Here is a 24,857-nt window from a genome sequence, read left to right as displayed (position 1 = left end):
AACTGGCGAGAAGAAGAAAAATAGAAAGAATTCGGAGAGCAGAAAGAGAAGAAAGAGTAGAAAGAGTAGAAAGAGCAGACAGAATGTAGACAGAGTAGACAGAATGTAGACAGTGTGTCTTCTAGAGTTAGCTAACTCGATTGCAGATACAACCAGACCTACAATCGCATTCCAGGTAGGCGAAAGTGACTAGACCAGCCAGAACGGCACCAGGGAGTCAAACTGGTTAAATCTAATGAATCCTGTGGCAGCATGATTTGCAAGTCTAGAGCTGAGAGAAGCACACTCGTTTTAAGCCTGAGCGGACAAGAACAATGAGACTAAACCCCATGAGAATAAGCGAACGCGGTCCATACAGAATACACGAGCAGGCTAGCAACACAACAACAACCCAGCGACCGCACCTCACGTAGAAGTAAGGCACCACGCTAACTGTCCACAGAACACCGGCTGGTGATCCTTTGTTTGTTTATAATTGATGGCCGTTGGCGTGGTTACGTTCCTCAGCAAGGGTCTTATCAGGCTCTGTTTCAAACCCTGCATTTCGACCTCGTAGTTCTGAGGCTAAGAATTAAGTATTTTAGTGCACCAGGTGAAACTCGGTTTGCAATTATGTACGTTTGTAATTAGCTACATGAAGGAGCCTGGGACGGCAGAAGACATACGAGAGAAGGTAAACAACAAACAACGGCGGAGGGGCTGGCAAATTTCCGTATCGTGAGTTGAGAGACGAGCAGCGACGAGCCATTCTGCCATAACGTTGCGAAACATTCTCCAGCGTTGACAGAGAGAAAATGTGAGGTACGGTTGCAACTTTTGCCGAAAACAGCTTCGTACGAGTTCTGGAACCTGCCGCTGCGAAATTTCCGTGAAGTCATTTTTCGCAATCCACATCAGCTACCGCCACTTGAACACACCACAAACAGCGGATAGCACCAACCAACAACAACCAACAGCGGTATATTCACTACCACAACAACATTGAACCGAAGCTGTCGAGTTTCACCACGCTGTCGCCCACGTCAAAGACGTCAGTTCCCACATTGGGAGAAGTGTATACACGTGATGAGAAGCATGTGACTGTTTCTCTCCCTAAGGCTGGTTCGCGGCAGCGTTTGTGACACGATACTGATTTTGCGAGCCCAAACCAGTAATGCGTTGGACCAAAAGGGAGGTGAGGCTGCCCCAGTACATGAAGCTGAGGATTTGCACAGGAGAAGTTTTAGGTTTTGTATGGTGCTAGACTGTGCGTTCTGCTGGATCAGTCCTCGGCGTAGCGAAGTACGGTGCCATACAAATGTAAAACGTTTCAGGCTTGGTGAAGGTGAAAGTGAAGAGAGAAGATAGCGAGGGCAAGTGAGAAACCGCGAGAGAAGAATGAATGGCGAGTTCATTTGTAGAAAACGGCAGCAGAAAGAGGGAGAACGAAAGCGGAGAAGCTGCGAGAAATGCGGAGTGAAACCACCAAATAGCGAGAAACAGGAAGACCACAGCGACACAACGCGAGAGTGAGATTCTACTGATGCGATTCAGTCCAGTTCCATCCTCCAGCACCACAATAAGGAAAGATTGTGATCCGAGCTCCAGAAGTTTAAGCGTATTTTCTGAGCACCGTAGATTAATTTTTCCATTATTTCTATTATTATTCGTCCATGCCTTTGTTCCAGACAGCTTGTCAAGCTAGTTGGACTACTGGTGAGCGGTTCGGAGCAATTTCTGTACGATTTCTGTGCCATTTCAGTGCCATTTCTCGCTATTTTTCCTATTATTATCTCGCGCCGGCGCTTACAAGAGCCTGTGAGATTTCTACCGTCTTTAACTACCAGAATTAGCAGCCTGCTCCTGCACACCGTGCGCGTTAGGCGAGCGGAGGATTCTTTTTTTCATTTATTTTTTGCGCGTTTCCAACTTTAAGGCTGTCCTCCGTATAAAGAATTAAAAAAAAACACAACATGGTTTATTTCTGCTCTAAAAATCCTAACCTACAGCTAGCGCAGATAGTGGCTTGCGCTCGTGAACAGAAGGGAGAAGTTATATTTACTGGTGCTATTTTTTTGAAATATATTATTATCGTTCTTTTCCATATTATAAACCGTCTTTTCTGCTGCTGTTTCTATTGACTACCGTCAGCACAAGACAACAGTAAGAGTAACCATCGCAAGCGTTCCACTGCTGCCCCACACTGACCACTTTGTCACAAGTGCCTTTTACCTCTTCTGAACAGAGTATCCTTTTGCCTAGATAGCGTTCGGTAGACTTCCAGGCAATACAACCAGACGCCGTGCCACAAGTGCCATCGCTCTGTGATCCGATTCATATCTGTGCTAGAGATATAGAGATTGCTCCAACATTCTAGCTAACCCTTGTTGCCCCTGAAGAATTGACTGTATCTACCTATTCACTAATATCAACTTATTTATCACATATCCCTTATCTCATACTTATAAAATGTCTTGCAACGCCGTCGAACAGACAAGAGTGCAGACTCACTCGCCCCGGGACCTCCAACAGCCTTTCCAGAGACTTCTGCTCTCAATCCCCGTTGACGCCAAGAAGTACAACTTAATATGTCTCTTTTTGACCCACATATTGAACTTGGAAGATCCCAAGGCCATGTTGGTACAAGATCCCCCCGCCAGATTGCCTCGTCCCGACAAGATCGTCGAGATCATTCCCAAAGTAGTGTTTCCCTACGATATCTGGGCCCAACCAGACGTCTTCATCAAGGATATCAAGATCAAAACGACGATGCTTCAAGAGATCAACAACATGATTGAGCTTGACTTGACCACTAATGTCGACCTGCCAATTAACGTCGATACGACGTTGAACTACTACGAGAAGTTGCTTATGGCCTACAAGGTGTACGAGTGCCCTGTCAAAGTGCATCCTTCCCCTATCTATACCCATCCGCCATCTGTTCGAGAAGATGTCTACGAAGACGACTTCTCCAGCTTGAACAGAACTGCATCCAACACAAACTCCATTGTTTCGCAGAAGACATTTGGATCGTACTCCTACTCCAACAACGGTTCTGTTAACCATATCAGCTCAACCTCTCTTTCTAATCCAAAGCGCATCAACGGCCTGCCATTGATGGCTCCCAGAAGAAGATTCCTGGGGGTTTTGCTGGGACACAATGATTCTACTGGCGAATTGCCTACTGTTCATCAGAACGGCAATGCCAACGCCAACGGGAACGGAACTCAGGAAGGTGCCATCAACAGCATTCTTGGAAAGTCGAGAATTTACAACAAACTCAAGAAACACCGCGAATCGGCTGGTTCGATAAATTCAAACATGTCGAGAGACTCCAACTACAGTAATAGAAACAGTGTGAGCACCACAGTCACCACTACATCGTCAATTGGCTCTAGAAGAAGAGTTAGTAATGGCTGGTCTCCCGAAGTCAACGAGAACAGGTTCACACCTAATTCTCATCCCAGCACACCTGCTCTTTCTTCAGCTCCAGTAATGTCGTCGCAACAGAGAGAAGAAAACCAGAAGGACAAGTACGACTACTATGTACACATGATCAGATTGTTGGTCATCACAGAACGTTTACTCACCATCGTTGTCAACGACAACAACAAGACCGGCTACAACGACAAATGGGTGAAATACCTCGACTTCATCAAGAAGAGAGTTTTAAAATTCATCATCATTGATACCACCCAGATGATCTTGGACTACGCTAAAATGAAGTCGGCTATCTTACCATCTTCCAGCACGGTTCGTTGAAAGCTGCTAGAAAGAGAGCCAGCAATAGATTTGCCTGGCACTGGGCTTGAAGCCGTTGCTGTAGCCGTTGCTGCCATTGTCGAAACAAAGAACTTATCAAGGACGCTCTTCTTTACTTTTATTGCTTTCCTATTTCTACTATTATTTAATCTCTCACGACGTACATGTAATTTTACTACAGTTCTTTATATCGGCTTTGTTTATAGTATTAATACTTTTAATTCGATCCAGTCAAAGTATCTTTTGTAAGATATTGTACATGTAAGGCAATCGAGAACATGGTTATACGAGAGAACACCATAGTCTGCATAATTAATCTCTAGTTCAAAATAACCCATAAAGATCAGATTCAAGTATATTGTAATCTATATTGCAATTTCATCATAATTGTACGTTCATTAATATTACTTACAGGTGCTCAACATCTGCAGAATCACGGTCAACAACTGCAGATTCTCACAAGCTGCAGCAACTCTTTCTTTGTCGTTTAGCTGCTTGTTTACTTGGTTCTCAGACTGATGAGTGCCCTCCTTGATGAATATCCTGATTCTGAATCTTGGTGGGAGGCATCTTTCCAATCTGACTCTGATGCCCAAACCAATTAATGTAGCCAACGAGCAATGTGTGATGGTGGGTGTAATCTTGATCAACACTTCAGAAATATCAGTTTTCTTATTGACACCGTGTGTCACCTTGATATCTTCCAAATTAACTACAGCCAACTGGGCCAAAGTAAGAGGATGTTCAGGATCTGAGATGGTAGATATGAGATCGAATATCTCTTGTTCGTCTATCAAATCTTCATCCTCATCATCAGCTTCTTCTTCATGCTCGACCTCAGATTCTTCAACTATAGCATCCAGCAACTCGTCTTCTGTGGGAGACTCCATTTCTATATCTGATACCAAATCTGGAAGTGTAAGATTGTCGATGTTTAAAGAATGCTTCTTTGGGGCTAAAGAAAGTGATAGCACTCTCTCAAATAGCTCATCGTGCCTGCTTTTCAGCTTATCCAGCGAGGCCGAAATTCTCGTGGGAAGTGCAGAAACATCTATGATAGTTGGGTTGGCATTAATCGGGTCTGACATCCTTGAAGATCTGAATGTAAAGTTAGTAGCAAATAGAAAGAAGGAATATAGCGATGAAAAATTCTGAGTAATCCTAATATAAATTGTTTACGACTGCAGACAGTCTATCTGTATTTCTTCAAAAGAGCTTATTGCTTAAGGCTCAAAACTGAAGACTATTGCACAGTTTCCATAAATTGTAGCAGCTTTATGAGACAATAGAAAAAGATCAAGTTTTGCAATTCATAATCACCTGGAAAATCCTTTAAAATTTATAAAAGTCTTTGGCAGTTTCTCTGGTCTTCTCTCGATAGAATGCCCCAGAATCTAATCTCCTGCACACACCCATTCAAGTAACTAACTTCAAATATACAAATTTTGAAACTCTCCAGCACCATTATTCTATACCTTCTTCTCTCCACCTCATTTCCATGGACAATTATAACCAATTGCTTCTCCAGCAGTTGGCACCGTACCTCAGAATCCATGTTCTGGGTGAAATTTCAGCTGATGTCGTCATCAATATCCGCAAATTCATTCATCTCTACGACATTTCACATAAGGTATGGGACAATTCCATTATCAAAAATAGACTTCTGAGCACAAAGTATATTATTGAATTAGTTGAAGGAGATGAAAAGCTTCCACAGCGCGAAATATCATCTCTGAACGAACATTCGAACATTTCTCCCTTCAATCAAAGCTCACCCATCTTTCCCAACGGGATTCTTCCCCATCAGTGGTTGTCCAAATATATTGAAGAAATCCCATTTGCGTATGTTTCGATACTCAAATTGCCTTCTGACGTTGCAGACGATGTGAAGTTGGCTACTGTAATCAATGAATTGAAGAAAAACTGCTTGAAACAGAGTGTCAAATTAATAGCCATCATTGTTTCTTCATCACCTGATCCCAACGAAGACGACGAAAGAATCAATAAATTGCGCCAATTGACCGGCTTGCCTCGTCTTGTTGGTTTATTATATCTCCATGATTCTGCAGCAACATTGGCTAGAGACACAGAAATCTTGGTATCCACGCTCCTATCCAACTTGAAGAGCCTGGCAGTAGACTTCTACAGCAACATTAAGTACAAGATAGAGCAACGGCACAAGAAATACTACTCCATTCCTTCAACAAGATTGATAGATACACAGATAGAGTTGTCTCCCAAATTTCTTGAAACTCGAAATTTGATCAAAATCATTATTATTGACCAATTTATAGCACCTCACGATTTAGAACCAAGCTTGAAATTGCTAGAAGTAGCTTATCAGTCGTTAATTGATATCATGAGGGATACGTTTCACAGCAGGATATTCGACTTGGACTCTATTTCAGACCATGACTTGAAGCTCTATTTCCATTTCAGATCGTTGATAGACATGCTAGCATTTCATATTGTCAGAGGTTACTTCTCCACAGAGGAACCGTTGGTGGCTTTAAAGAAACACAGAGCCCATATTGCTAACGTTCTCAGTGTCCTGGAACCTGAATTTTCAGAAGTGAACAATAATTGGGTATCTGTTCAGTACGAATGGTTGGCTGAACTTATGAAATTAGTTCCACTGTCCATTATAGCCAGTACCCATTCCAAGAAAAAACTCAAGCCCAATTCTGGCATGATAGGTTTCTTTGGCGGTATTAAATTCAAAGAGGCATATTCATTCGAAGTGATAACAAATCCAGGATTGGTGTACTTAAAGTCAAATGAACATCTTATACCTTCCGAGAAGATGCCCACTACTAGATTCAACTACTTATTCAAATACAAAGATAAAAGGGATATGGTTCAGCATAAAATCGAATTGTTGAGTGATTCCATTGCATCTCTAACTCCTGAAACACAAGCTCATGCCGAAGAAGAATACTTTGAAGCATTGATTCTGTATTTGAACTATCTCATAGCAGAAGAGTACTACATGCTTGGAGCGTTGGAAGAAGCTATAAGTTATTACGAGAGATCCTACAAGAGTATCTCAATGAAGACTAGCGTATCAAGTGTGATACTCCAGAAATTGGTTCAATGCTATTCCTCCACGAAAGATCCAATTAAGCAGGTGTCTAGTTTTCTCAAACTTGCAACTCTAAAGCCTTTTTTCAATATCCATCAAAAATATCCTATTCAGGGTCTATTTGAGAATTCATCTGAAATTGCTATTAACAATGAAGTGAAGTTGTTCAAAACTTCTCCATTGATCTTGAATGAAAGTCTTCATCAAGATACTTACTTATACGATAGATACATTACCCAGATCAAGTTAACCTCAGTCGCTGACCTTTCAGTTATCAAGAAGCTTTTCGAAAAAGATTACTCTGCACTTATTAATATCAAGAGTATAATAGTAAAATTTGAAAGATCTGACTCCAAGAAAACGAAGAGAAACAAGAAAGTGAAGTTGATTCATGATGGACAAAATAACAGTTCAATGATCAGCAAGATTGAGCTTAAGGAAGGTGACGAAAGTGACACTTTAATAGGTACAGGTAATTTGTTTCCTAATGAAGAAAATGGATTGAAAATTATTCAGTTTTCCCAGACAGCACTGATATCCGGATCGTATCACATTTCTTCGATCAGAATTGAACTGGAAGTTGAATTCCGGAATGGTGACAAGCACGTTATTGTAAATAATTCAGAATTGCACGAGTTTGATGAATACTCATCTTCACATCACGCTGAACTCTACAACGAGGCCAATGGGATAATAAATAAGAAGCAGGTTCGTTTAAACGGTCGTTCTGGGAACACAATCCGTTTCCTACCACTTAGACCAAGTGTTAGTGTGACGATGACTGATGAAGATATCAATTGTTTAATATTAGGGGAGAAGATTTCTATTCCTTTCAGGATAAACTTCAAACATCCCAAGAATCAAAAGATCAACTACAAGAGCATCAGTTTAAGTCCAAAGGTAAAGGTGATTGCCGACCAGAAGGACTTCGATTTTGCTTCTAGAATCACAACCCAAGTCAATTGGGATGGATTGAAAGACGACGAAGCATTGGATCTTCATCCGCTTGTCGAATCTGACTCCAACGAAGCTACTGAATCTCACCAATTGAATGTTAGTGTGCATTGTCCACCCAATTTGCTCAACTCTCGCGTATCTGAAAGGGGTAGCACTATAGTTATTGATCTCAAAACTATTGTTTCTGAGATAGCTGATGAAGATGAAGATATTGAAGATTCAGTATATGACACTGCCAACTACACTCTTCCAATAATTAACTCACCATTCAAATGTTCCTACATCATTAGTCCTCGTTATAGAGCAGATGCTATCGATATGCCGTCGCCATTTATTCTTTCACCAAGCGACGATGGCCAGGGAACTTCTATGCCTATTGCTACTCGTTTGTGGCAGGGCAGTCTTGTTGTTTCTGATTTATACAAGAAATATGAAGATTCCAACAGTTCGCTAAGAATTCTTGATACTGAGTTCTCTGTCAAATCAAGAAACCCAGAATTGAAAGTAGTAATGGTATCGTCAGCATTTGAAAAGGATGGCAGAATACACCAGCTCTTCACCGTCAGTAGTAGAAGTGGGTTCTCTCATAGGAATGCTCCAATGGTTACTTCAGTTTCTATCAATTGGCAGCGGAAAGATGGTCTTGTCAATAATTTTAAGAGTGAGGATTGGGAAATCACACTTCCATTATCTGATCCTCGAGTTCTTTTGGTTCTAGATGAAGATGTAAAGGAAGCGGGTAAAGTCAAGCTTACATATATATTAGAGAATCCTACTCCGCGTATCTTTACATTTACTACGCAAATGGATGCGGACGATCCTAGTCTGACATGGGACTTCCTGGATGTGAGGAATATTGTACCTGTGAAACAAGCAGCGTTCCCTGTTCTTCCATTTGGAAGACACTTTATGGAGTTTTATGCAAAAACGTCTGAAGCAGGTGAGAAGATTCAATTGCCAACGTTCAAGGTGTATGATGTTCAGTACAAGGTTGGTTTGCCTACATTGTCTGTTTCCGATAATGTAGCTGTGAAAGGCTCGAAGCTATACTGGAGTACCTAGTACTATGTCAATAAATAGCTTGATTCAAATAAGATTAGGAATCGTAGTTTGGATTCTGATGCTGGACTTATTGTAATAGAATCATTACTAGGATGGCGCGTCTATTTCAATTCTACAATCAAATTATTCTGCCATCACTCAATTGACTCATTGAGCAAATACTTAACTGGCATATATATATATTAGAAATCAATCTAGATAACCCAACAATATACTACGATTAGTTGATGCCGATCAATTCAACGTCAAAAATCAAGGTGGCATTAGGAGGAATCAATCCTGGGAAACCTCTTGGGCCGTAAGCCTCGTGACCTGGAATCGTCAACTTGGATCTGGAGCCTAAGCTCAACTTGGGAATACCAGTGTCCCAGCCCTTGATGACTTGACCAACACCAATAGTGCATTGGAATGGCTTACCTCTGTCACGGGACGAGTCGAACTTCTTGCCGTTTTCCAAAGTTCCGGTGTAGTGGATGGTGACTAAGTCGCCGATCTTTGGGAAGGTCTTACCATCACCTTCTTGTAAGACTTCGATTTGAGTAGTGGCTGGAGCAGACATGATGGAGGAGCGAGAAAAAAGGCGCAATTGAGGGGAGCTACGGATCGAGTTCTTGAATAAGAGTCCGGTACGAGGCACTGACAACATAACAAGAGACAAATGGTAAAAGAAGCGTAGAGAGGACTGATCACGTAGAACCTCAGCACTGGTCGGATGATATCGTTGGAAAAGTCGAATGGGGAAGGCACGACTGGCTGCGCTACCAGATTCGAGCAGAGATGTAAGGAAAGGATAGTGGTTAGAAGGTTAGAACAGGTGAGAGAAGAAAGATGAGAAGGAGAAGGGCCATGGTCGCGAGTTCATCTTCGGTTATACGCAATTGCAAGGTTGTAAATGGAGACCATGACAATTGAGCGCAATTTGAGGTGATCGTACGTTTCAGAAGTCCACAAGCGAGTGTGGATTTTGTTCCTTCATATCAGATCGGGCAACTGCTGCTTCAAGCCGAAGAAACAGTTCTATCTGATAGAACTATGAATAGAAATTAGTTCTTAAAAGCTCTAAAGGCTCTAAAACCTCTTTAAGATGAAGAATTAGAAAAGATTCATACCGTGAGATATAACCAGAATTTAGATAAGAATCCTTTGAAGAAAAACTGGTATTCCATACAGATCTCTGTACGAACTTTCTATCTTTAGAATTGGCCACCTAATTTTATGGACGAACTTCCTCACATGGCTAACTCCAAGTTGGGCAAGTCTATCTACAGCAGAATTGCCAAAGTTTCGCTTCTATCCTGTACGAACTTTGTGAATAGCCCTGGCTCCGTCCTCATTATCATGACTTCTCCGTGACTTTGGTAGCGCACAGCCTTTACAAATGCTCATGCCTGGGATTGCTATATGTGGACATCCCTGCATCAACGCCAGGCTTCTCTGTTCATATTGAAGACCAGAGTAACAATTTGGTAATCTTGTTTTTCTAGAATAGCAAGGTTGTGAAGATATTTCCCATTGGGTTCTCTCTATATTAGGCATATAGTGAGGTCTTCCCGTAATCCACTCATCTTATCTAGACTTCATCTTATCTGGATCTCATTAGCGAAGTATCGCAGAGTCACAGAATCCACTGAAACAGAGAATATCTCGTTCACAAACCTCATTGCAATAGTTGTTGAAGCCGTCTATCGTTTTCATCTCATCTACATTAATCCAACGGAAGTTCATTGAAATATACTTCTCATTTTCCTTATATTTCAGAAATCTCAATTCCAATTTCACATCTTTCATCAGCTTAATTTGTAACTTCATATTTCGTTTTCGTATTTCTATCATTTTTACAATTCATTCAATATGGGTTCCTCAGACGTCATTGTAGAGATCGACCGCTCTTCCACTGGTGGTACTTTCACCAATTACGATATCATCAAGGGTACGATAACTCTCGTAGTAACCAACTCCATCACACTTAACTATATCCAAGTCAAACTTGAAGGTGTTGCACGCACTGAGCTCAGGATCAGAAATGACCATCGTCATCGCAGAGGCAATCGCAATCGCAACCAAAACGAACGGTTTATCCAGGATGTCCATAAGGTTTTGTACGATGCCATGATAGTATTCCCTCCAGACAATGTTCGACAGGTGTCTAAAGCAAAGGAGTTCACCTTGACACCGGGCAACTATACGTATCCGTTTGAGTTCAAGATTCCTTTAAACAACGCCTGTGTCAAACTTCTGGGGATCACAAACAAGATTCAGTACAACAAGAATAGAAATGATTTAGTTATCAACAACGGCAACTTCAATAGTGAAATTGTTAGAAACAGAGCAAACCAATTGGTGCAGAGTTTTTCGAATGGAAACCAAAGCAATTCATCAAACAACGGTGGAAACTACAAACAACTGAATTACCATGTAAATACCCAGTTGCCTCCTTCTCTTAGTGGGATCGGAGAGTTTGCCAACGTAACGTATTTCGTAAAAGTAACGTGTAAAAGAGCGTCGTTCTTTGTGCCCAACTTACGTGCCCATGATCCCTTCATATTTCTTCCTTTGGATATCGACGACCATTTCCTGAGAATTGACAATCACGTATACGAGGAGTATCGTGAAGTGTTTGTACGAAAGGAGTTGATTTTCAAAGATAGAATACCCGAGATCGTGGGAGTCAAGATTCCACCTCAGGCAACAGAAAAGAAAATCTTACCTAAAGCTCCCGACATTCCACCTAAAAAACCTGGGTTTTTCCAGAAGTTCATGGGTCTGCAACCTGGCACCTACTTACCATCGCCGGTTCCAGTGCACAAGAATCAGGGTCTGCATGCATATTACCCTGAGATTGAATCGAAAGATGTTCCATTTTCGTTTGAAGTCAGATTTAGATACCCTGCTTTTTTGATTCCGACAAAACCTCCTTCTTTCAAGCTCTATTTAATGTCCTTGTTGAAGCCTTCTCGATACACCTTGACAGAATATGGAAGACCAGAAGATAGTAATGGATTAGGTGTTGTTTATTTGCAGAAGCTCGTTGTAGACTTGACGTCCATCACATTAGTCTCGGTATTGGAGGAAGGAGGAGGCGTCTACGGCAATGAAATCCATACCGGTAGTCATGAAGAAGTGATCAATGTGTGCAATAATAGCTATAAAAACTTGAAGTTCGACCTCAAGAATTGCCACAAGATGAAAACTCCCTCGTCCGTTGGCGTAGACCCTGAAGCTTCCAATGTATATGAGCTTGAAATTCCTACTAAGTACTTTGAGAATTGCATATTGCCTGACCACTTGTCACCTTCTTTCAAAACATGCAATATCACCAGAAAGTACAATCTCTCTATCACAGCTGTATTCTCATCCGAGAAGATTGTAGACCACAGTAGCTCCAGAGAATTCCATAAGAAAACAAGATCTGTCACTTTGGAATGTGCCAATATCAAGGTTCTCAGTGGGTTGAACATGACCAGCACATTACATTCCAATGCTTCACAGCCTAGTTTACCACGTACATCCAGCATTTCCTCTGGCGTTCCTCCACCGGTTCCTCATGTTGCAAAGAGACCTAGTACAGTCTCTATTGAGAAGCCACCATTGCACGCACGCCAATCCTTCGAAAACTCGGAGAACTCACTTGAAGACATCGGAAATGGAGAAGTTGAGGGTGAGTTGCCTACTTATGATGACGTTGTGCGGGAGTCTTCTTACCAGGACGATAGCGAGCATATCCGGGCTAGGAGAAGATACCAGCAGCATGAACAGTACTATCATAATTTAGCGTAGTCTAATAGTAATAAGATTAATGTATTAAGTTGTATTTTAACGATACTTACTCATGATAAGTAGCACTGAGTGGCTGCAAAATGAAACGGTAAGAGATGGAAAGATACGAGATATATAGAGAGAAGGATCCAATTCTGAAATCAGATCGAAGGAGCACTTTGAGCTGTGATTGTCATTTGAATCGCTTACTGATTTTATGTATACTGTATTTCCATAGCACAAATATCACATACAAGGAGAGAGAAAGCAACAAAGCCACAATACGAGACCAATTGAGCAAGTCGGTGATAGCAAGAGGTCAGAAAACTAAAGAAATTGTCAGGTACTATGTCAATTGGCAATAGTCAGTATTTAGATAAGAGTATATGCCAGATAGAGCCGTAGATGGAATAAGAATATACAGAACATTCAAAAGATTGTAGTAAATAGATTCTATTAAGTAGTGGTGGAACACAGCAATAAAAAAAAACAAGATATACCACCACTATCAATTCCAAGCGGCCGTTACATTTATATCATTTTCAACAAACTACACTCAATATGGCCATAGAATCACACTATTGTCTCAGTCTTACTCTCCTTCAAATCTGTTTTAGCTTCCATAAATATTTGAATTATAGGCCTATCCGCGCGGTCGTCTCGAATCCAAAACTTTCCGCCAGTGAAAAATTGCCAATCGAAAATTCTTCAGGCATGAAAACTAAAAAGAGGCAAACTACTCTAGTCTCTTTTCTAGCAGCTTTTCTCTAGTACCTTTTGACGATGTCCGACGCCTCGAGCTTTCTCGCCAGAAACAGAAACGCCATTGTTGTGGCCTCGTTGGCGGCAGCAGCTGCTACAGGTGCCTACTTGTACTACAGGGAGACCCAGGCTACCTCTACCGGCTCCACTGCCGATTCCGGTGCCGATTCTGGAGCCAGCAGCAAGAAGAAGAAGCTGAAAAAGTCAAAAAAGTCCAAATCCTCATCTGAAGAAACTTCGGCTGCTAAAGCTGAAAAGAAGACTGTTTCGACTGAACCAAAGGATGCCATTTACCCTGTAACTCTGGAAGGATTACCCGATATTAATGAAGAGACCATTGCCAACTTGTCTGACAAGGAGAAGGAAGAATGGGCTTTGGCCTTGAAGGAGGACGGAAACAACGAATTCAAAGCCAAAAAATACACCGAGGCCATTGCCTTCTATACAGCTGCCTTGTTGTTGAAGAAGGACCCTATTTTCTACTCCAACAGACTGGCCTGCTACTCGGCCCTCAACGATCACGTCAACGTCATTAAAGACACCACCGAGGCCATCAAATTGAAGCCAGACTACACCAAGTGTGTCTTGCGTCGTGCCACCTCTTACGAATGTATTGAAAACTACGCAGATGCCATGTTTGACTTGACCGCTTTAACGATCTACGGTGGATTCTCAAACAAGTCTATCGAACAAGTCTTGGAAAGAGTATTGAAGAAGCAGTCGATGAAGATTGTGGATTCCAAGCCTAAGGAATTGAGATTGCCATCTGCTGCCACCATCGGCTCGTTCTTTGGAGCTTTCTTGAAAGAAACTGAACCAGAAGGCATCTCTGAAGAGTCTACAGGCGCTGATGCCTTCCTCTACCAGGCACTCAAAAATATAAACTCCAATACCCCACAAGCCTACGAGGATGCTGATACTTTGATCAACCAAGCTGTAGAAGCCTACAATGTTGAAGAATTGAGCAAGGACTCGGAAGAAGCTGCTAAGGCTTCGATTGCCTTGGAGTACTTGGCTGCATTCCAGTTCTTGAAGAACGATCCTGCCTCTGCTGCCTCTCATTTGGAAAAAGCCATCGCCTTGAAACCAAGACCTAGATCGTATATTTTCAGAGCTTTGATCAACGCCGACAAGTCGTCTTATACCGAATCCCTTAGTGACTTTGCTAAGGCTGAAGAGATGGACCCTAATTGTCCAGATATCTTCTACCACTTGGGTCAATTGTTTTACCTTACTGGAGACTTATCCAAAGCCCAGGCTAACTTCGAAAAGGCTAAAGAGTTGAACCCAGACAATGTGTTTGCCTATATTCAACTCGCTTGCATAACCTACAAGAATGGATCCATTGAAGCAGCTAACGAAAAGTTCACTGAAGCAAAGTTGAAGTTTGCTACCTCTCCAGAAGTGCCAAACTACTATGGTGAAATTTTAGCTGATAAAGGTGACATCCAAGGTGCTTGTAAGCAGTTCGATATTGCTGCCAGATTACAAGAAAGCTTGCCAAACTTCTCTGTTGGAGCCTTACCTTTGATCAACAAAGCCTCCATCATTTCCAGAGAAAGCTTTGAGAGAATCGACGAAGCAGGTGAATTGTTGAACAAAGCCTGTGAATTGGATCCAAAATCTGAATTAGCCAGAATCACCTTGGCGCAGATCAAATTGCAGAAGGATGAAGTGGAAGACGCCATCGTGTTATTTGAAGAGTCGTCTGACTTGGCCAGAAGCTACGAAGAAAAAGTCCAGGCCACCTCGTTTGCCGAAGCCACCAAGGTGCAAAAGAGAATTAAACAGGACCCCATTTTGACTGCCAAGATCTCCGAGCTCATGGCACAAAACGGAGTTCTTCAATAAAAGGTATCGTAAGATTCATATGATTCATGAAGGTGAAGCTTGTCACTGGAGAAGTATAGCATTTTTTTCATCATTGCATTAGAAATGAAGAATAAAACAAAACGCTTTTGTACTATATCGTCTTTATCTTTTGCCTCAAAACTGAAAATCCACTTCTTGTAAATGTTTGCAAATGTTGCTTCTGTTGTTTGCCCACTATTCGGTTCATTCTCTCATTACCTAGTTTATGTCGATGTTAATTGTATATATATTACTTTCTTATTTAAATTCTAAAAAGAAAATTTCGAGCAATTTCGCAGCCATTCTACAGTAGGAATTTGAAGCATTAAACTATATCTATATTCCGAGTAGCCTAATCTTGACAGAAACAGTTGACATTAAGGACAAAGCAATTACCTGAAAGAACAAGCTCTAGAAGTTCATATTGGAATGGAATGTTGGAATGTAAAGTGAGATTGAGCTCGTATGTCTATTAGTATAATTTTTAACCAAACATTCTAAAGAGCGCCATTTTCTTCCTTGGTATTGTCTATATGATCTCGTTAGAGCTTTCTAATCAAGTCTACCGAATTCTTTCAAAGTGTTTCATACTAGTCAATAGTCAAAACTGTTTCTCCGCTACTATTTTATTGTTATGCTCATATTCTCACTGTACAGAATTATAGTTGCGAAAAACTGATATATCTCCTACAACTATTTTTTGGTTTTAAGTCATCCACAAACAATTCCTATCTAGTGAATTGCCTATATCAAGTATGAAATCTCTACTTCGTTCGGTGGTGGCCGCACCGAAGCAGTCTCATTATGATAGTAGACTCAATATGTATCTAGACTTATCATATATAAATTCACAACTTATCGTAAGTTCTGGACCAGTGACTGGGTACCTCAAGTCCTTCTATCGGTATCCTGTTCTGGACTTGTTGCTATTCCTCAATGAGAACCATTCGAACCACTGGCACATTTGGAATTTCAGAGGTGAAGAACCTGGATACGAAGATATTGACGTCTTGAATAGAGTTAGCCATTTCCCTTTTCCTGACCACCAGGCACCTACTCTAGATATAATCGTAAATAGCGTTTACGATATAGACCAATTTTTGCAAACTTCGCCACAAAATGTGGCGGTACTTCATTGCAAGGCAGGTAAGGGAAGATCAGGATCGATCTGCTGTGCTTACATTATGTACGATCTCGCCAGAATGGGGCGGTCGTTCGAAGTTGATGAGATCATTGCAGATTTCACAGAAAGGAGAATGAAACAATTTGCAGGTGAAGGCATTTCCATTGTTTCTCAACGTAGATATCTTGGTTATTGGTACAAATATCTACAGGCAGATGAAACTCTCAGAAATCATTACAAAGAGCTGCGGCAGACAGAGCCGTTCTTAGACAGAGTACGCATCAGAAATGGACCTATTGAGTCACAAGTGTTCAAAATGGCACCATTCCTTGAAACTTATGAGAAAGTAGACCGAGGTGGTAGAAAAAGTCTTGCAATAAAGAAAGTGTTTGGATTCACACCAGAAACGACTACTGTCGTAACTAAAGGTAGAGATATGACTCTTATTCCCATTAAGAATGCTAGTTTGGGCTTAGATACAAGAGATCTACGGTTGAATATAAATGGTTGGTGTTACTCTTGGTTTGACATTCAGTTTGAGACAAAAGTAGAAAATATATCAAATGGGGTTATCAAGATGAAGTGGAACGAATTGGATGGGTTCAAGGGCACAAGACAGAGAGGAGTCAAACTTTTTGACCAGATCGAGATCTACTGGCGGTTTTCATAGAGTCCTAGAGTATAGAAGTCATGCTACATTTTCAAAAGTTTTCATAGAAGGTATGCTGAATTTTGTATATCCATTAATAGCAGTATATAGATCGGAAGTTAATGCCTCTTATTTAGGTATAATCTTCATAAGTGCATTAACCACCACGTTTTTCGTTGTCGACTTCCAACCAGAACTGCTTCAACACTCTCTGGACTTCGTCAAGATGCTTACAGTTATCTTTGAGTTTGTGGATGTTACCTGACTTTCCCAAAGTGTATGGTTTAGATAACTTGATTTCTTTGAAAATGACGATGTTATCGGATCCAGACCATTGGATGTTTTCAGGGCCATAGAGTTTGACAAACTTCTCATACAACTTGATAGCTATAGGAGAAGCACGCGAGTGATGAGATGGTTCATTCTCCTTGTTAGCAAGCAAGTCTTGGTTGGGTTTGAAGTTAGCAATGCATTCCTGTAAGTGGGTTTCAAGGTCTTCTATCGATACCAGAATAGCCTGGGTATGCTGGTTATGACTATTATGACTATTATGATTATTACTATTAGTAGTAGAGCTACTAGTATTGCTATTGTTACCTGCCTTTTTAGGGAATGGAGGCAAGATCTGAATGGATTTTATAAATGCAGTGTTGATGATTCTATAGGTGTCTCCGGTAGAAGACTTTTTCCCCTTGTGATCGATTCGCAAAGCTATTACTTGGTTGGAAGAAGAAAAGGAATGTACGTAGCCCGTGATCGATTGGTCAAGGAGTGTAGTTATCTTGGCTCGTAACCTGACAATCTGGTCGAAATCACTGACTGACATGGTACTGTGAAGGAAAATGAAATACGGTGGGTTTGTAAAGCTGAGTCGCTGGAAAAGAAGTATCACTTCCTTGTCAATTGGTTTGACAAGAGCCAGATTTTGTGTACTAACTTGTATACAGACTGGGGGAAGAGTAGTAGATATTAGTAGATATTGTGTCAGTTTGTCAGTTGAAAGCGATTTGTAGTTGTCAGATATGGATTTGTAAGCTAGAGGAAGTGTGACGACGTTGATGATTTGATGGTTCTTACCTGTTAGGCTTCGCCAATTTTAATTAGTTGATGTCTAAAGAAATATGGAAAAAGACTTGCTAGGCGAAAATGGAATTGCGCGTTCTTGTTCATAGCTGAACAGCTGAACAGTCTGAGACTGGCTACTTTTATAGTGTGAAATAGTCTATTAGTTATAAGGGAATACCACATGATCAGCTGAATAATACAAATGCTTACTCTTGGGTTTCGTGGGAAATTTTTAAACTGCTTGTGTTCAGACAAGTTTTGTGCTAAAATTGAAGAATATATTGTGTGAGTCTATGAATCGTGCAGATTTAAAGCAAAATTAGCAATTCTCTGTACAAAATAGCCTGAAAGTGTCTTTGCCTAAAATGTCCCCACTTGACCAACTTGGTTTTCCTATAAAAGACAGTAACGGGTAGTAGTCAATGTGTGCGATGACTTAGAAAATGTACGCAAACACTACAGAAGGCACTACAACACTATCCTAAACGGAGATTCGCTCGACATAGTCAAGATGCCAATCATATTTCGACTTCAGAGATTCATTTATTCTATTGCCTGAACGCTCTATATTCAGCTTCAACCCCTAGAACAGCCAATTGGATTGTTCCTTATCTTCTCTTCTTAGGTAGTATTTTTCGCACCCAAATGCGCATTACATCATAGAAGATCCTTATCAGCAGAACCCAAATACGAAGATGAGACACATCCACAGTTTCACATTTTTTTGTTTCCAGATATTTAACCAGACTGAAAACAAAAACAGTGCATCTTATACTATCACCACATTATATTTACGATTCTCGGCATTTACAAGGTTCGTTTTTACTACAATCTTGCAGAATATTCACAGTATTTCGCTGTCTCAGTACTCAGCTTCTCAGTCTCCAACTGGATCTACACTGTGTAGCTCAAGGCACGTCGAACACTCATATATACTATGGACGAGGTTGTTGATTTGCTGATTCTTCCCACCGAGGTGGTTCAGTGCATTATCAACGTTTTGGACGAAGCAACCCAGGAGAAGTTGGCCAGGTTCAACTCGCCCTACAGAGTTTACACTGTTAGCTTGCTCTATCAACATATATATATAGGCAATGTAGCAAACTTGCCCAGCAAGAATTTCCGAGGATTCACAGTAGAATCGTTCCACTACTTCTATGAACAATTCCCTAATATTCTGGTGACAGACTTGTATCTTGATCAACTGAGTTTACTTCGTGTTTTAGATGAGATTCCGCAAGCTCTCGATATCGTCAAAAACATTACTACTGTATTTGCCCAAGAATACGTCCACTATGTCATGTTTCAGAACAATACCTATTTGGAGGGTCATATGGTCAAGTCTTTGACGGCAGACAATTACAAATTGCAGCCGCATTTGACAGTTCTACCCTCAAATCTCAAACAATTGAAGATAGATCACCCTTGGTATTGGCTCCCACAAGTTCCAGATGGCTTGGAAGTCCTCGAGATTGTCTGTCCAGGACCCAACAGTAGCCTCGTTAAATTGCCTCTTCCAGCTTCGCTTACAGAGTTGACTTTCCAGTTCACAAACTCAACTTCCAAGGGTCTCGACCTTACAAATTTGGTGAAGCTAGAGAAGCTCGAGTATCGTAATGATATCGAGTCCATTTCAGAATTCAAGTTTCCAACAAGCTTGAAAACGCTCAAGGTGGACGGGGATATAAGTGATCCAACTGGTTTGGAACTACTTACACATTTAGATAGTTTAGAATTCTATTGGGATCAGCTCTACGCTCCTTTCGAAAGTAAATTCTTGCCGCCTACCTTAAAGAACTTGAAAGTCATCTGTGGAGGTGAATGGAAACTTACTAACAAGCTAGACACGCTTGACATTACAACGGATAGGTTTTCGTATGCCAATGCCAAGGCAGTGACCATAAACTATATGCTTCGTGAGAGATCTGAAAAGGACTTATCAGCAGCAACAAATATCACAAACTTGTGTATAAATTCAGATCTCTTAACCTCTCCTACTGATATCACGTATCCTTCCAATTTGACCTCATTGTCATTCGTGCAAACAGGCAATCTACATAATCTAAAAGGACTTGATAACTTGCTCAACCTAAGGTCGGTAGAGTTCATCGGGGCATTTCTGCCGATTATCATTAAGGAAATATTAAGGGGGCGTTGCTTTCCTCCAGATTTAACTAGCTTAACGCTTAAACTCAAGCTCGGAAACCAATTGGCTTGGCTCCTGGATATTATGTTCAATCCGTCATGGTATTATCTCGATAACGAAAAGAACCACTCGACTCCACTTGTTCTTGAAAAGAGATTTGTATTTCCTCGCAAGTTGGAGTTCTTAAAGATTCAGAGTTCCTTTATTACAGCAGTTGGCAATTTGTCTCTTCCGGATACTCTCAAGGAATTGGAATTGGAAATAGATGGTTATCGCAGGCTAGGCGAGTTGAAATTGCCTCCAAACTTACGTCTGCTTCAACTTCCAAATATAATTCCAAAGTCTGATTTCGTCAACTACAAGTTACCTGAGAACTTGTCGCTGCTCTGTGTCTGCGACGATACATACAAAGTTACAAGAAAAAATTATGAGGAGATAGAATGGTTGGAGGTATATCCACCAAAAGCTAAAGATACTGAAGTATTCGGACGAGGTAAATAGTCTACATTAATATTGAAAATAAATGAATTTATGATTATAAGCAAGTTTAGAGAATTGTGTTGAGCAATATGGTAGCTGGATATTGAACAAGGAAGATTTATAAGCAGAAGACAGTATGTGATGTATTGTGTTTGCTCCACATTGAGTCAAGTTATCCTCTATAACTCATATATCAATGTATATTTGTTTGTTTGTAGAATGATACTTTCATGGTGATTCGGTTGTTTTTGCACCCAAATGTTTTTTCTGAGGCACACTTTTCTCACGCTACTTTTAATTCGCATACTAATATTTGTACATTATTAGCAGTGTCCTTTTCTCCAACTCTTCACTCCCAAGCAGCCATGCAAGATGAATTGATTCTGATAGACAAGCTCGAAGATCAGATCATCGATCATCCGGATGCATCTACGAAAAAGGAGTTGCACGACTCTTTGGACGAGACGTTCCAGAAAAAGTTGAATGCCCGTGCCGAACAGATCAGAACAAACCAGACCTTTGACAAGAAGAGACGTGACGGAGGGCCGATCCAACTGGGATCCTATCAAGAAACATCTGGTTCAGTCAATTTTCAATTTTTGGTGACGAAATCACATCTCAAATATGAATATAAAGACTACGGTCTGATTCAACAAGAGCTCAGCGAATGGTTCACATATAATGATCTCCTGACCTTTGGAGGAGTCGATGCGCTTCATCAGTTGTTCGAGAGTAATAGGAACCAAAAGGAAACTGACAATAATGTTTTGGATGAAACAGAATTGATCAAGAAATGCGTTTCTACACTCAAAAAGTATAATATACAAGAGGGTAACCCATCATTGACTACAGCATTGAAGATATTGCTTTATTTCTCGTTTGGACAGTATGGTGATAAAGTGGATTCGGAAGAGCAGCTTCATCTGATTGTAGAAAACAACAAATATCTTGTCTCTATTGAAGCTTATTTACCATTGACTGAACTCATAAATAAACTCATTCAACATCAGATAGATGTGGACTCCAAGAGAGCCAACACTGGATTGACCGCTCCAGTTGAAAGCGACTACTTTATTGCCTTAACTTTATTATACTTTATGATCTGTACGATGTTATCGTTACCAGTAGAGACTCCTGCTGTACTTCTGTTCAAAAGTACTCTCGGACGCCAGGATTTGCTTACGTCTATCACAAAGTTCATTGAAAATTGGAAGTGGAAGCCAGCCAACTCCTACAGAATTAGATATTTGATCATGATGTCATGGAAGCTCATCCTTTTTGAGATGGGTGACACGAGCCAGTTGAAAAAATGTGATGATTTCTTGGTCGAGTATCACGACATTAAGAACAAAAAAGGGAAGGATTTGCCATCTACTAAATTGACCTGTTCTCCTTTGGATTACTTTGCTTTCAGAGAAGATTTGTTGGATAAGTATCCTTTATACAATGACCCCAATCTGAAAGTCTTTGATTTCAGCGAGTTCCATAAGCATTTTGATAATGATGACGAAGACAGTGCTAGCATTTCAAGCAAATTAAGTGGCCAGCTGTCCTTGGATGAAAGATATAAGTATTTTATGGCTATCAATTCGTTCTCGAATTCACTTTCTAACTTGGTAGAGAGCCCAAAGACAAACAGATCTCACACAGTGTTTAGTCAATTGCCAGCTCAAACTGTACACATCGCTACACCCGTACCTTCGCCCAAATTGATGACGTCTGACTACATGTCAGGAGGGGAAAAGATTAGACGTTCATATCAAGTCAACCAAGCAATGCCATTTATATATCCCAACGCGTCTGATATGACCCCGTGTACATCTTCAGATGGTGTAGAAGTCCCTTATGCTATTAAAGAAGCAAATGAAATCTTGAAAGATTCGGTATATGAAAGCTACTCCATCAAGAGACTCTGGGATGAGAGACAACGTTTCATGAAACAAGAGAGAGGTTACGTCAACGAATATGGCGACGAAGCACCAGATGAATTACAAGAAGAAAACTATGACAATATCGATTATGGATTTAAGTCTAGGTCTAGATCAGAAATAAGGTCCATCAGAAGAGTTGAAGACTTCTATTCCAAAAATATTGTCAGGCTCCACACTTTCATTCAGGTTTTGGTCGAAACTATCAAGAGCAACAGAATGGACTACAACTTAAACTTTGCCGAATGGGAACTTAACCCAGAAACCTCGTATTTCAATAAGTCTAATACTACCACTTCTGAGAATGGCAAAAATGCCAAAACGAGAATCGAATACGTGTTAATGCTGCAGTTGGAAGTGATCAATATTAAGGAAATTACATTGAAAGCCAGCACCAGTATTATTATCTTGTTGTTGAAATGGTTCAAGATCAGTCACGTCTTGAAGTATTACTATCTATCATCAATTTTATTCGATCAGCAATTCTTCACAATTACCCTTGACTACTTAGGTAACGGGTTCAACAATTCTAATTTACAAAGTATGGCAACAGCCGATAAAATGGAAGATTTGACCGACTACGAAATCCTAGTCAATCAGAACAAACTTATGAATCCACAAATCAAAATACCCAAATTTGAGTTCTTCAATAATTGCATCAAAAGCTTCCCCACCGAATACCATTATGAGTTGATCAACAGGGACATGACCATGAACCTTCCTGAAACTGTAGATGAAAACAGCGTCAACCATATTTATATCACGAAATGTAACGAAAACTTTGCATTCATTCTCTCCAACATTCTCAAAATCATAAACAAGATCCTAATCAAAAATGTGACCCACAGAATCTTCACTTTCAACGAACTTAAACCCTCCGAGCTATACAAGATGATCCTTATTAACTACGATAATGAGTCATTGAGTAAGCCAATATTGAAAACACTAAAAAAGTTGATTCCATACCAGGGCCGGAAGTGGAAGTCCATCAATATGGACTTGATCAGTCAAATATATCTCAACCTCAAGCTTTCGGTCAAGGACAACTGGTTGAGTGGAAAGGATCTTGAAAGCGATTTTAATAATTCATATGACCAAGAAATTGCTCTTCGGGGTCTCTTGCAATTCTACAACATCCGAAAATACCCAAAGCAGATGAACTTAATCGGGTACCAGATCAATAAGGATTTAGATATTCCAGTGTTCAATCTCAATGAAGACGAAGAGATATTCTAATAGCGTAAAACATAACATAGTAATGTACACAACATATAATGCCAGTTGTAGTTGTAATAAAGTGAAAATTCTCCTCCAACCTATAAGAATTTAATAAAGCTTTAAGTTCACAAATACGAAATGGTCCTTCGTCTACATTCTGGTAATCATGATAAGTCATTGTTGCACCCAAATCTCTCCCATATAAATTGCACCCATTTAGAATTCGTGTGCACACCAATTTTAAAATTTTGATGAAAAATTCGACCTTGACAAGATTGTCCATACTTAACATCCTTCATTGGTTCATACATTAGTATCCATAAACAACTAAGATAAAATGGTCAAGTTAACTCAAATCGACGACGAAGCCTTTGAGCAATCGGAAACTTTCACTGCCCCAAAGAGCGAATCTGTAGTGTCTGAATCTGAAGAATCTGACTCTGATTCTGATTTGGAAGATGACTTTGACTTTGAAAGTGAAACTGTCTACGACAGAATCGTCGCCTTAAAGGATATTATTGATCCAGAACAAAGAGAGAAGATTGTTTCTGTCACTTCTGCCTTGAAACTGTACGTCAACTACGGTTTGAACAGCACTGGTTCTCTTTTGTGGACCTTGACTTCTTCTGCCTTGTTGTTGGGAGTTCCATTGTCTTTGGCCATCATTGCTGAAACCCAATTGCAAGAAATGGAAAAGGATCTTTCTTTGCAACAGTCCGCACAAGAAGTGTTGGCTCCTGGCTCCGAAAGTGCCTTTGCTGAAAAGACTGCCTAGATGAAAATTTAATGAACCACATCAGAAATTGTTTACTGAAACCAGAAAGTTGGCCAAAGCTCCATTTCTTCAATCTTGCTTGTATATAGAAGTGCCTAATACTGTCCTGGTACAGATATCAAATCACAACGCCCTCTTTATGTTCTAACGATTTATACTAGCTTATCGTGTATAAACAGTTCCAAGGGAGATATACCTATGGATCGAAATACAAATTGTTGAAAGACACAAAAATGTTCAAGAATTAATCAATTTTATACAA

General features: G+C 40.4%; 9 protein-coding genes across 9 annotated transcripts; 6 read left to right on the top strand and 3 right to left on the bottom strand. All coding sequences in view use genetic code 12, as the record gives it.

Annotated features, from left to right (window-relative positions):
• Window positions 1–4,145: 4,145 nt before the first annotated feature.
• PICST_56464 (predicted protein) lies at window positions 4,146–4,829 on the bottom strand (the record flags this gene model as incomplete). The annotated part of the gene is made up of 2 exons (XM_001382474.1): window positions 4,146–4,547; window positions 4,578–4,829. The coding sequence occupies 2 exons, from the start codon at window positions 4,827–4,829 to the stop codon at window positions 4,146–4,148; spliced, it is 654 nt and encodes a 217-aa protein (XP_001382511.2).
• A 410-nt stretch (window positions 4,830–5,239) lies between these two features.
• On the top strand, window positions 5,240–8,842 carry PICST_40974 (conserved hypothetical protein; the record flags this gene model as incomplete). Its single annotated transcript, XM_001383026.1, has 1 exon — window positions 5,240–8,842. One exon carries the CDS (start codon window positions 5,240–5,242, stop codon window positions 8,840–8,842), a length of 3,603 nt encoding a protein of 1,200 aa, XP_001383063.2.
• A 220-nt stretch (window positions 8,843–9,062) lies between these two features.
• Window positions 9,063–9,401, bottom strand: FPR1 (FK506 binding protein proline rotamase rapamycin-binding protein; the record flags this gene model as incomplete). The annotated part of the gene is made up of 1 exon (XM_001382473.1): window positions 9,063–9,401. One exon carries the CDS (start codon window positions 9,399–9,401, stop codon window positions 9,063–9,065), a length of 339 nt encoding a protein of 112 aa, XP_001382510.1.
• Window positions 9,402–10,693: 1,292 nt separating this feature from the next.
• Window positions 10,694–12,619, top strand: PICST_81679 (hypothetical protein; the record flags this gene model as incomplete). Its single annotated transcript, XM_001383025.1, is given in 2 exon segments — window positions 10,694–10,874; window positions 10,887–12,619. 2 exon segments carry the CDS (start codon window positions 10,694–10,696, stop codon window positions 12,617–12,619), a joined length of 1,914 nt encoding a protein of 637 aa, XP_001383062.2.
• A 762-nt stretch (window positions 12,620–13,381) lies between these two features.
• Window positions 13,382–15,469, top strand: TOM70 (mitochondrial outer membrane specialized import receptor; the record flags this gene model as incomplete). The annotated part of the gene is made up of 2 exons (XM_001383024.1): window positions 13,382–13,520; window positions 13,593–15,469. 2 exons carry the CDS (start codon window positions 13,382–13,384, stop codon window positions 15,209–15,211), a joined length of 1,758 nt encoding a protein of 585 aa, XP_001383061.2.
• A 497-nt stretch (window positions 15,470–15,966) lies between these two features.
• TEP1 (protein tyrosine phosphatase) lies at window positions 15,967–17,171 on the top strand (the record flags this gene model as incomplete). The annotated part of the gene is made up of 2 exons (XM_001383023.1): window positions 15,967–16,690; window positions 16,739–17,171. 2 exons carry the CDS (start codon window positions 15,967–15,969, stop codon window positions 17,002–17,004), a joined length of 990 nt encoding a protein of 329 aa, XP_001383060.2.
• Window positions 17,141–17,809, bottom strand: PICST_35082 (predicted protein; the record flags this gene model as incomplete). Its single annotated transcript, XM_001382472.1, has 2 exons — window positions 17,141–17,481; window positions 17,581–17,809. 2 exons carry the CDS (start codon window positions 17,807–17,809, stop codon window positions 17,141–17,143), a joined length of 570 nt encoding a protein of 189 aa, XP_001382509.1.
• A 1,176-nt stretch (window positions 17,810–18,985) lies between these two features.
• Window positions 18,986–20,695, top strand: PICST_29917 (predicted protein; the record flags this gene model as incomplete). Its single annotated transcript, XM_001383022.1, has 1 exon — window positions 18,986–20,695. One exon carries the CDS (start codon window positions 18,986–18,988, stop codon window positions 20,693–20,695), a length of 1,710 nt encoding a protein of 569 aa, XP_001383059.2.
• A 344-nt stretch (window positions 20,696–21,039) lies between these two features.
• FAR11 (Factor arrest protein 11) lies at window positions 21,040–23,838 on the top strand (the record flags this gene model as incomplete). Its single annotated transcript, XM_001383021.1, has 1 exon — window positions 21,040–23,838. The coding sequence occupies one exon, from the start codon at window positions 21,040–21,042 to the stop codon at window positions 23,836–23,838; it is 2,799 nt and encodes a 932-aa protein (XP_001383058.2).
• Window positions 23,839–24,857: the final 1,019 nt, after the last annotated feature.

Source organism: Scheffersomyces stipitis, chromosome 2 (assembly GCF_000209165.1).
Source record: "Scheffersomyces stipitis CBS 6054 chromosome 2, complete sequence".
Classification (NCBI taxonomy): domain Eukaryota; kingdom Fungi; phylum Ascomycota; class Pichiomycetes; order Serinales; family Debaryomycetaceae; genus Scheffersomyces; species Scheffersomyces stipitis.
This window is presented reverse-complemented; position numbering and strand designations above follow the sequence as displayed.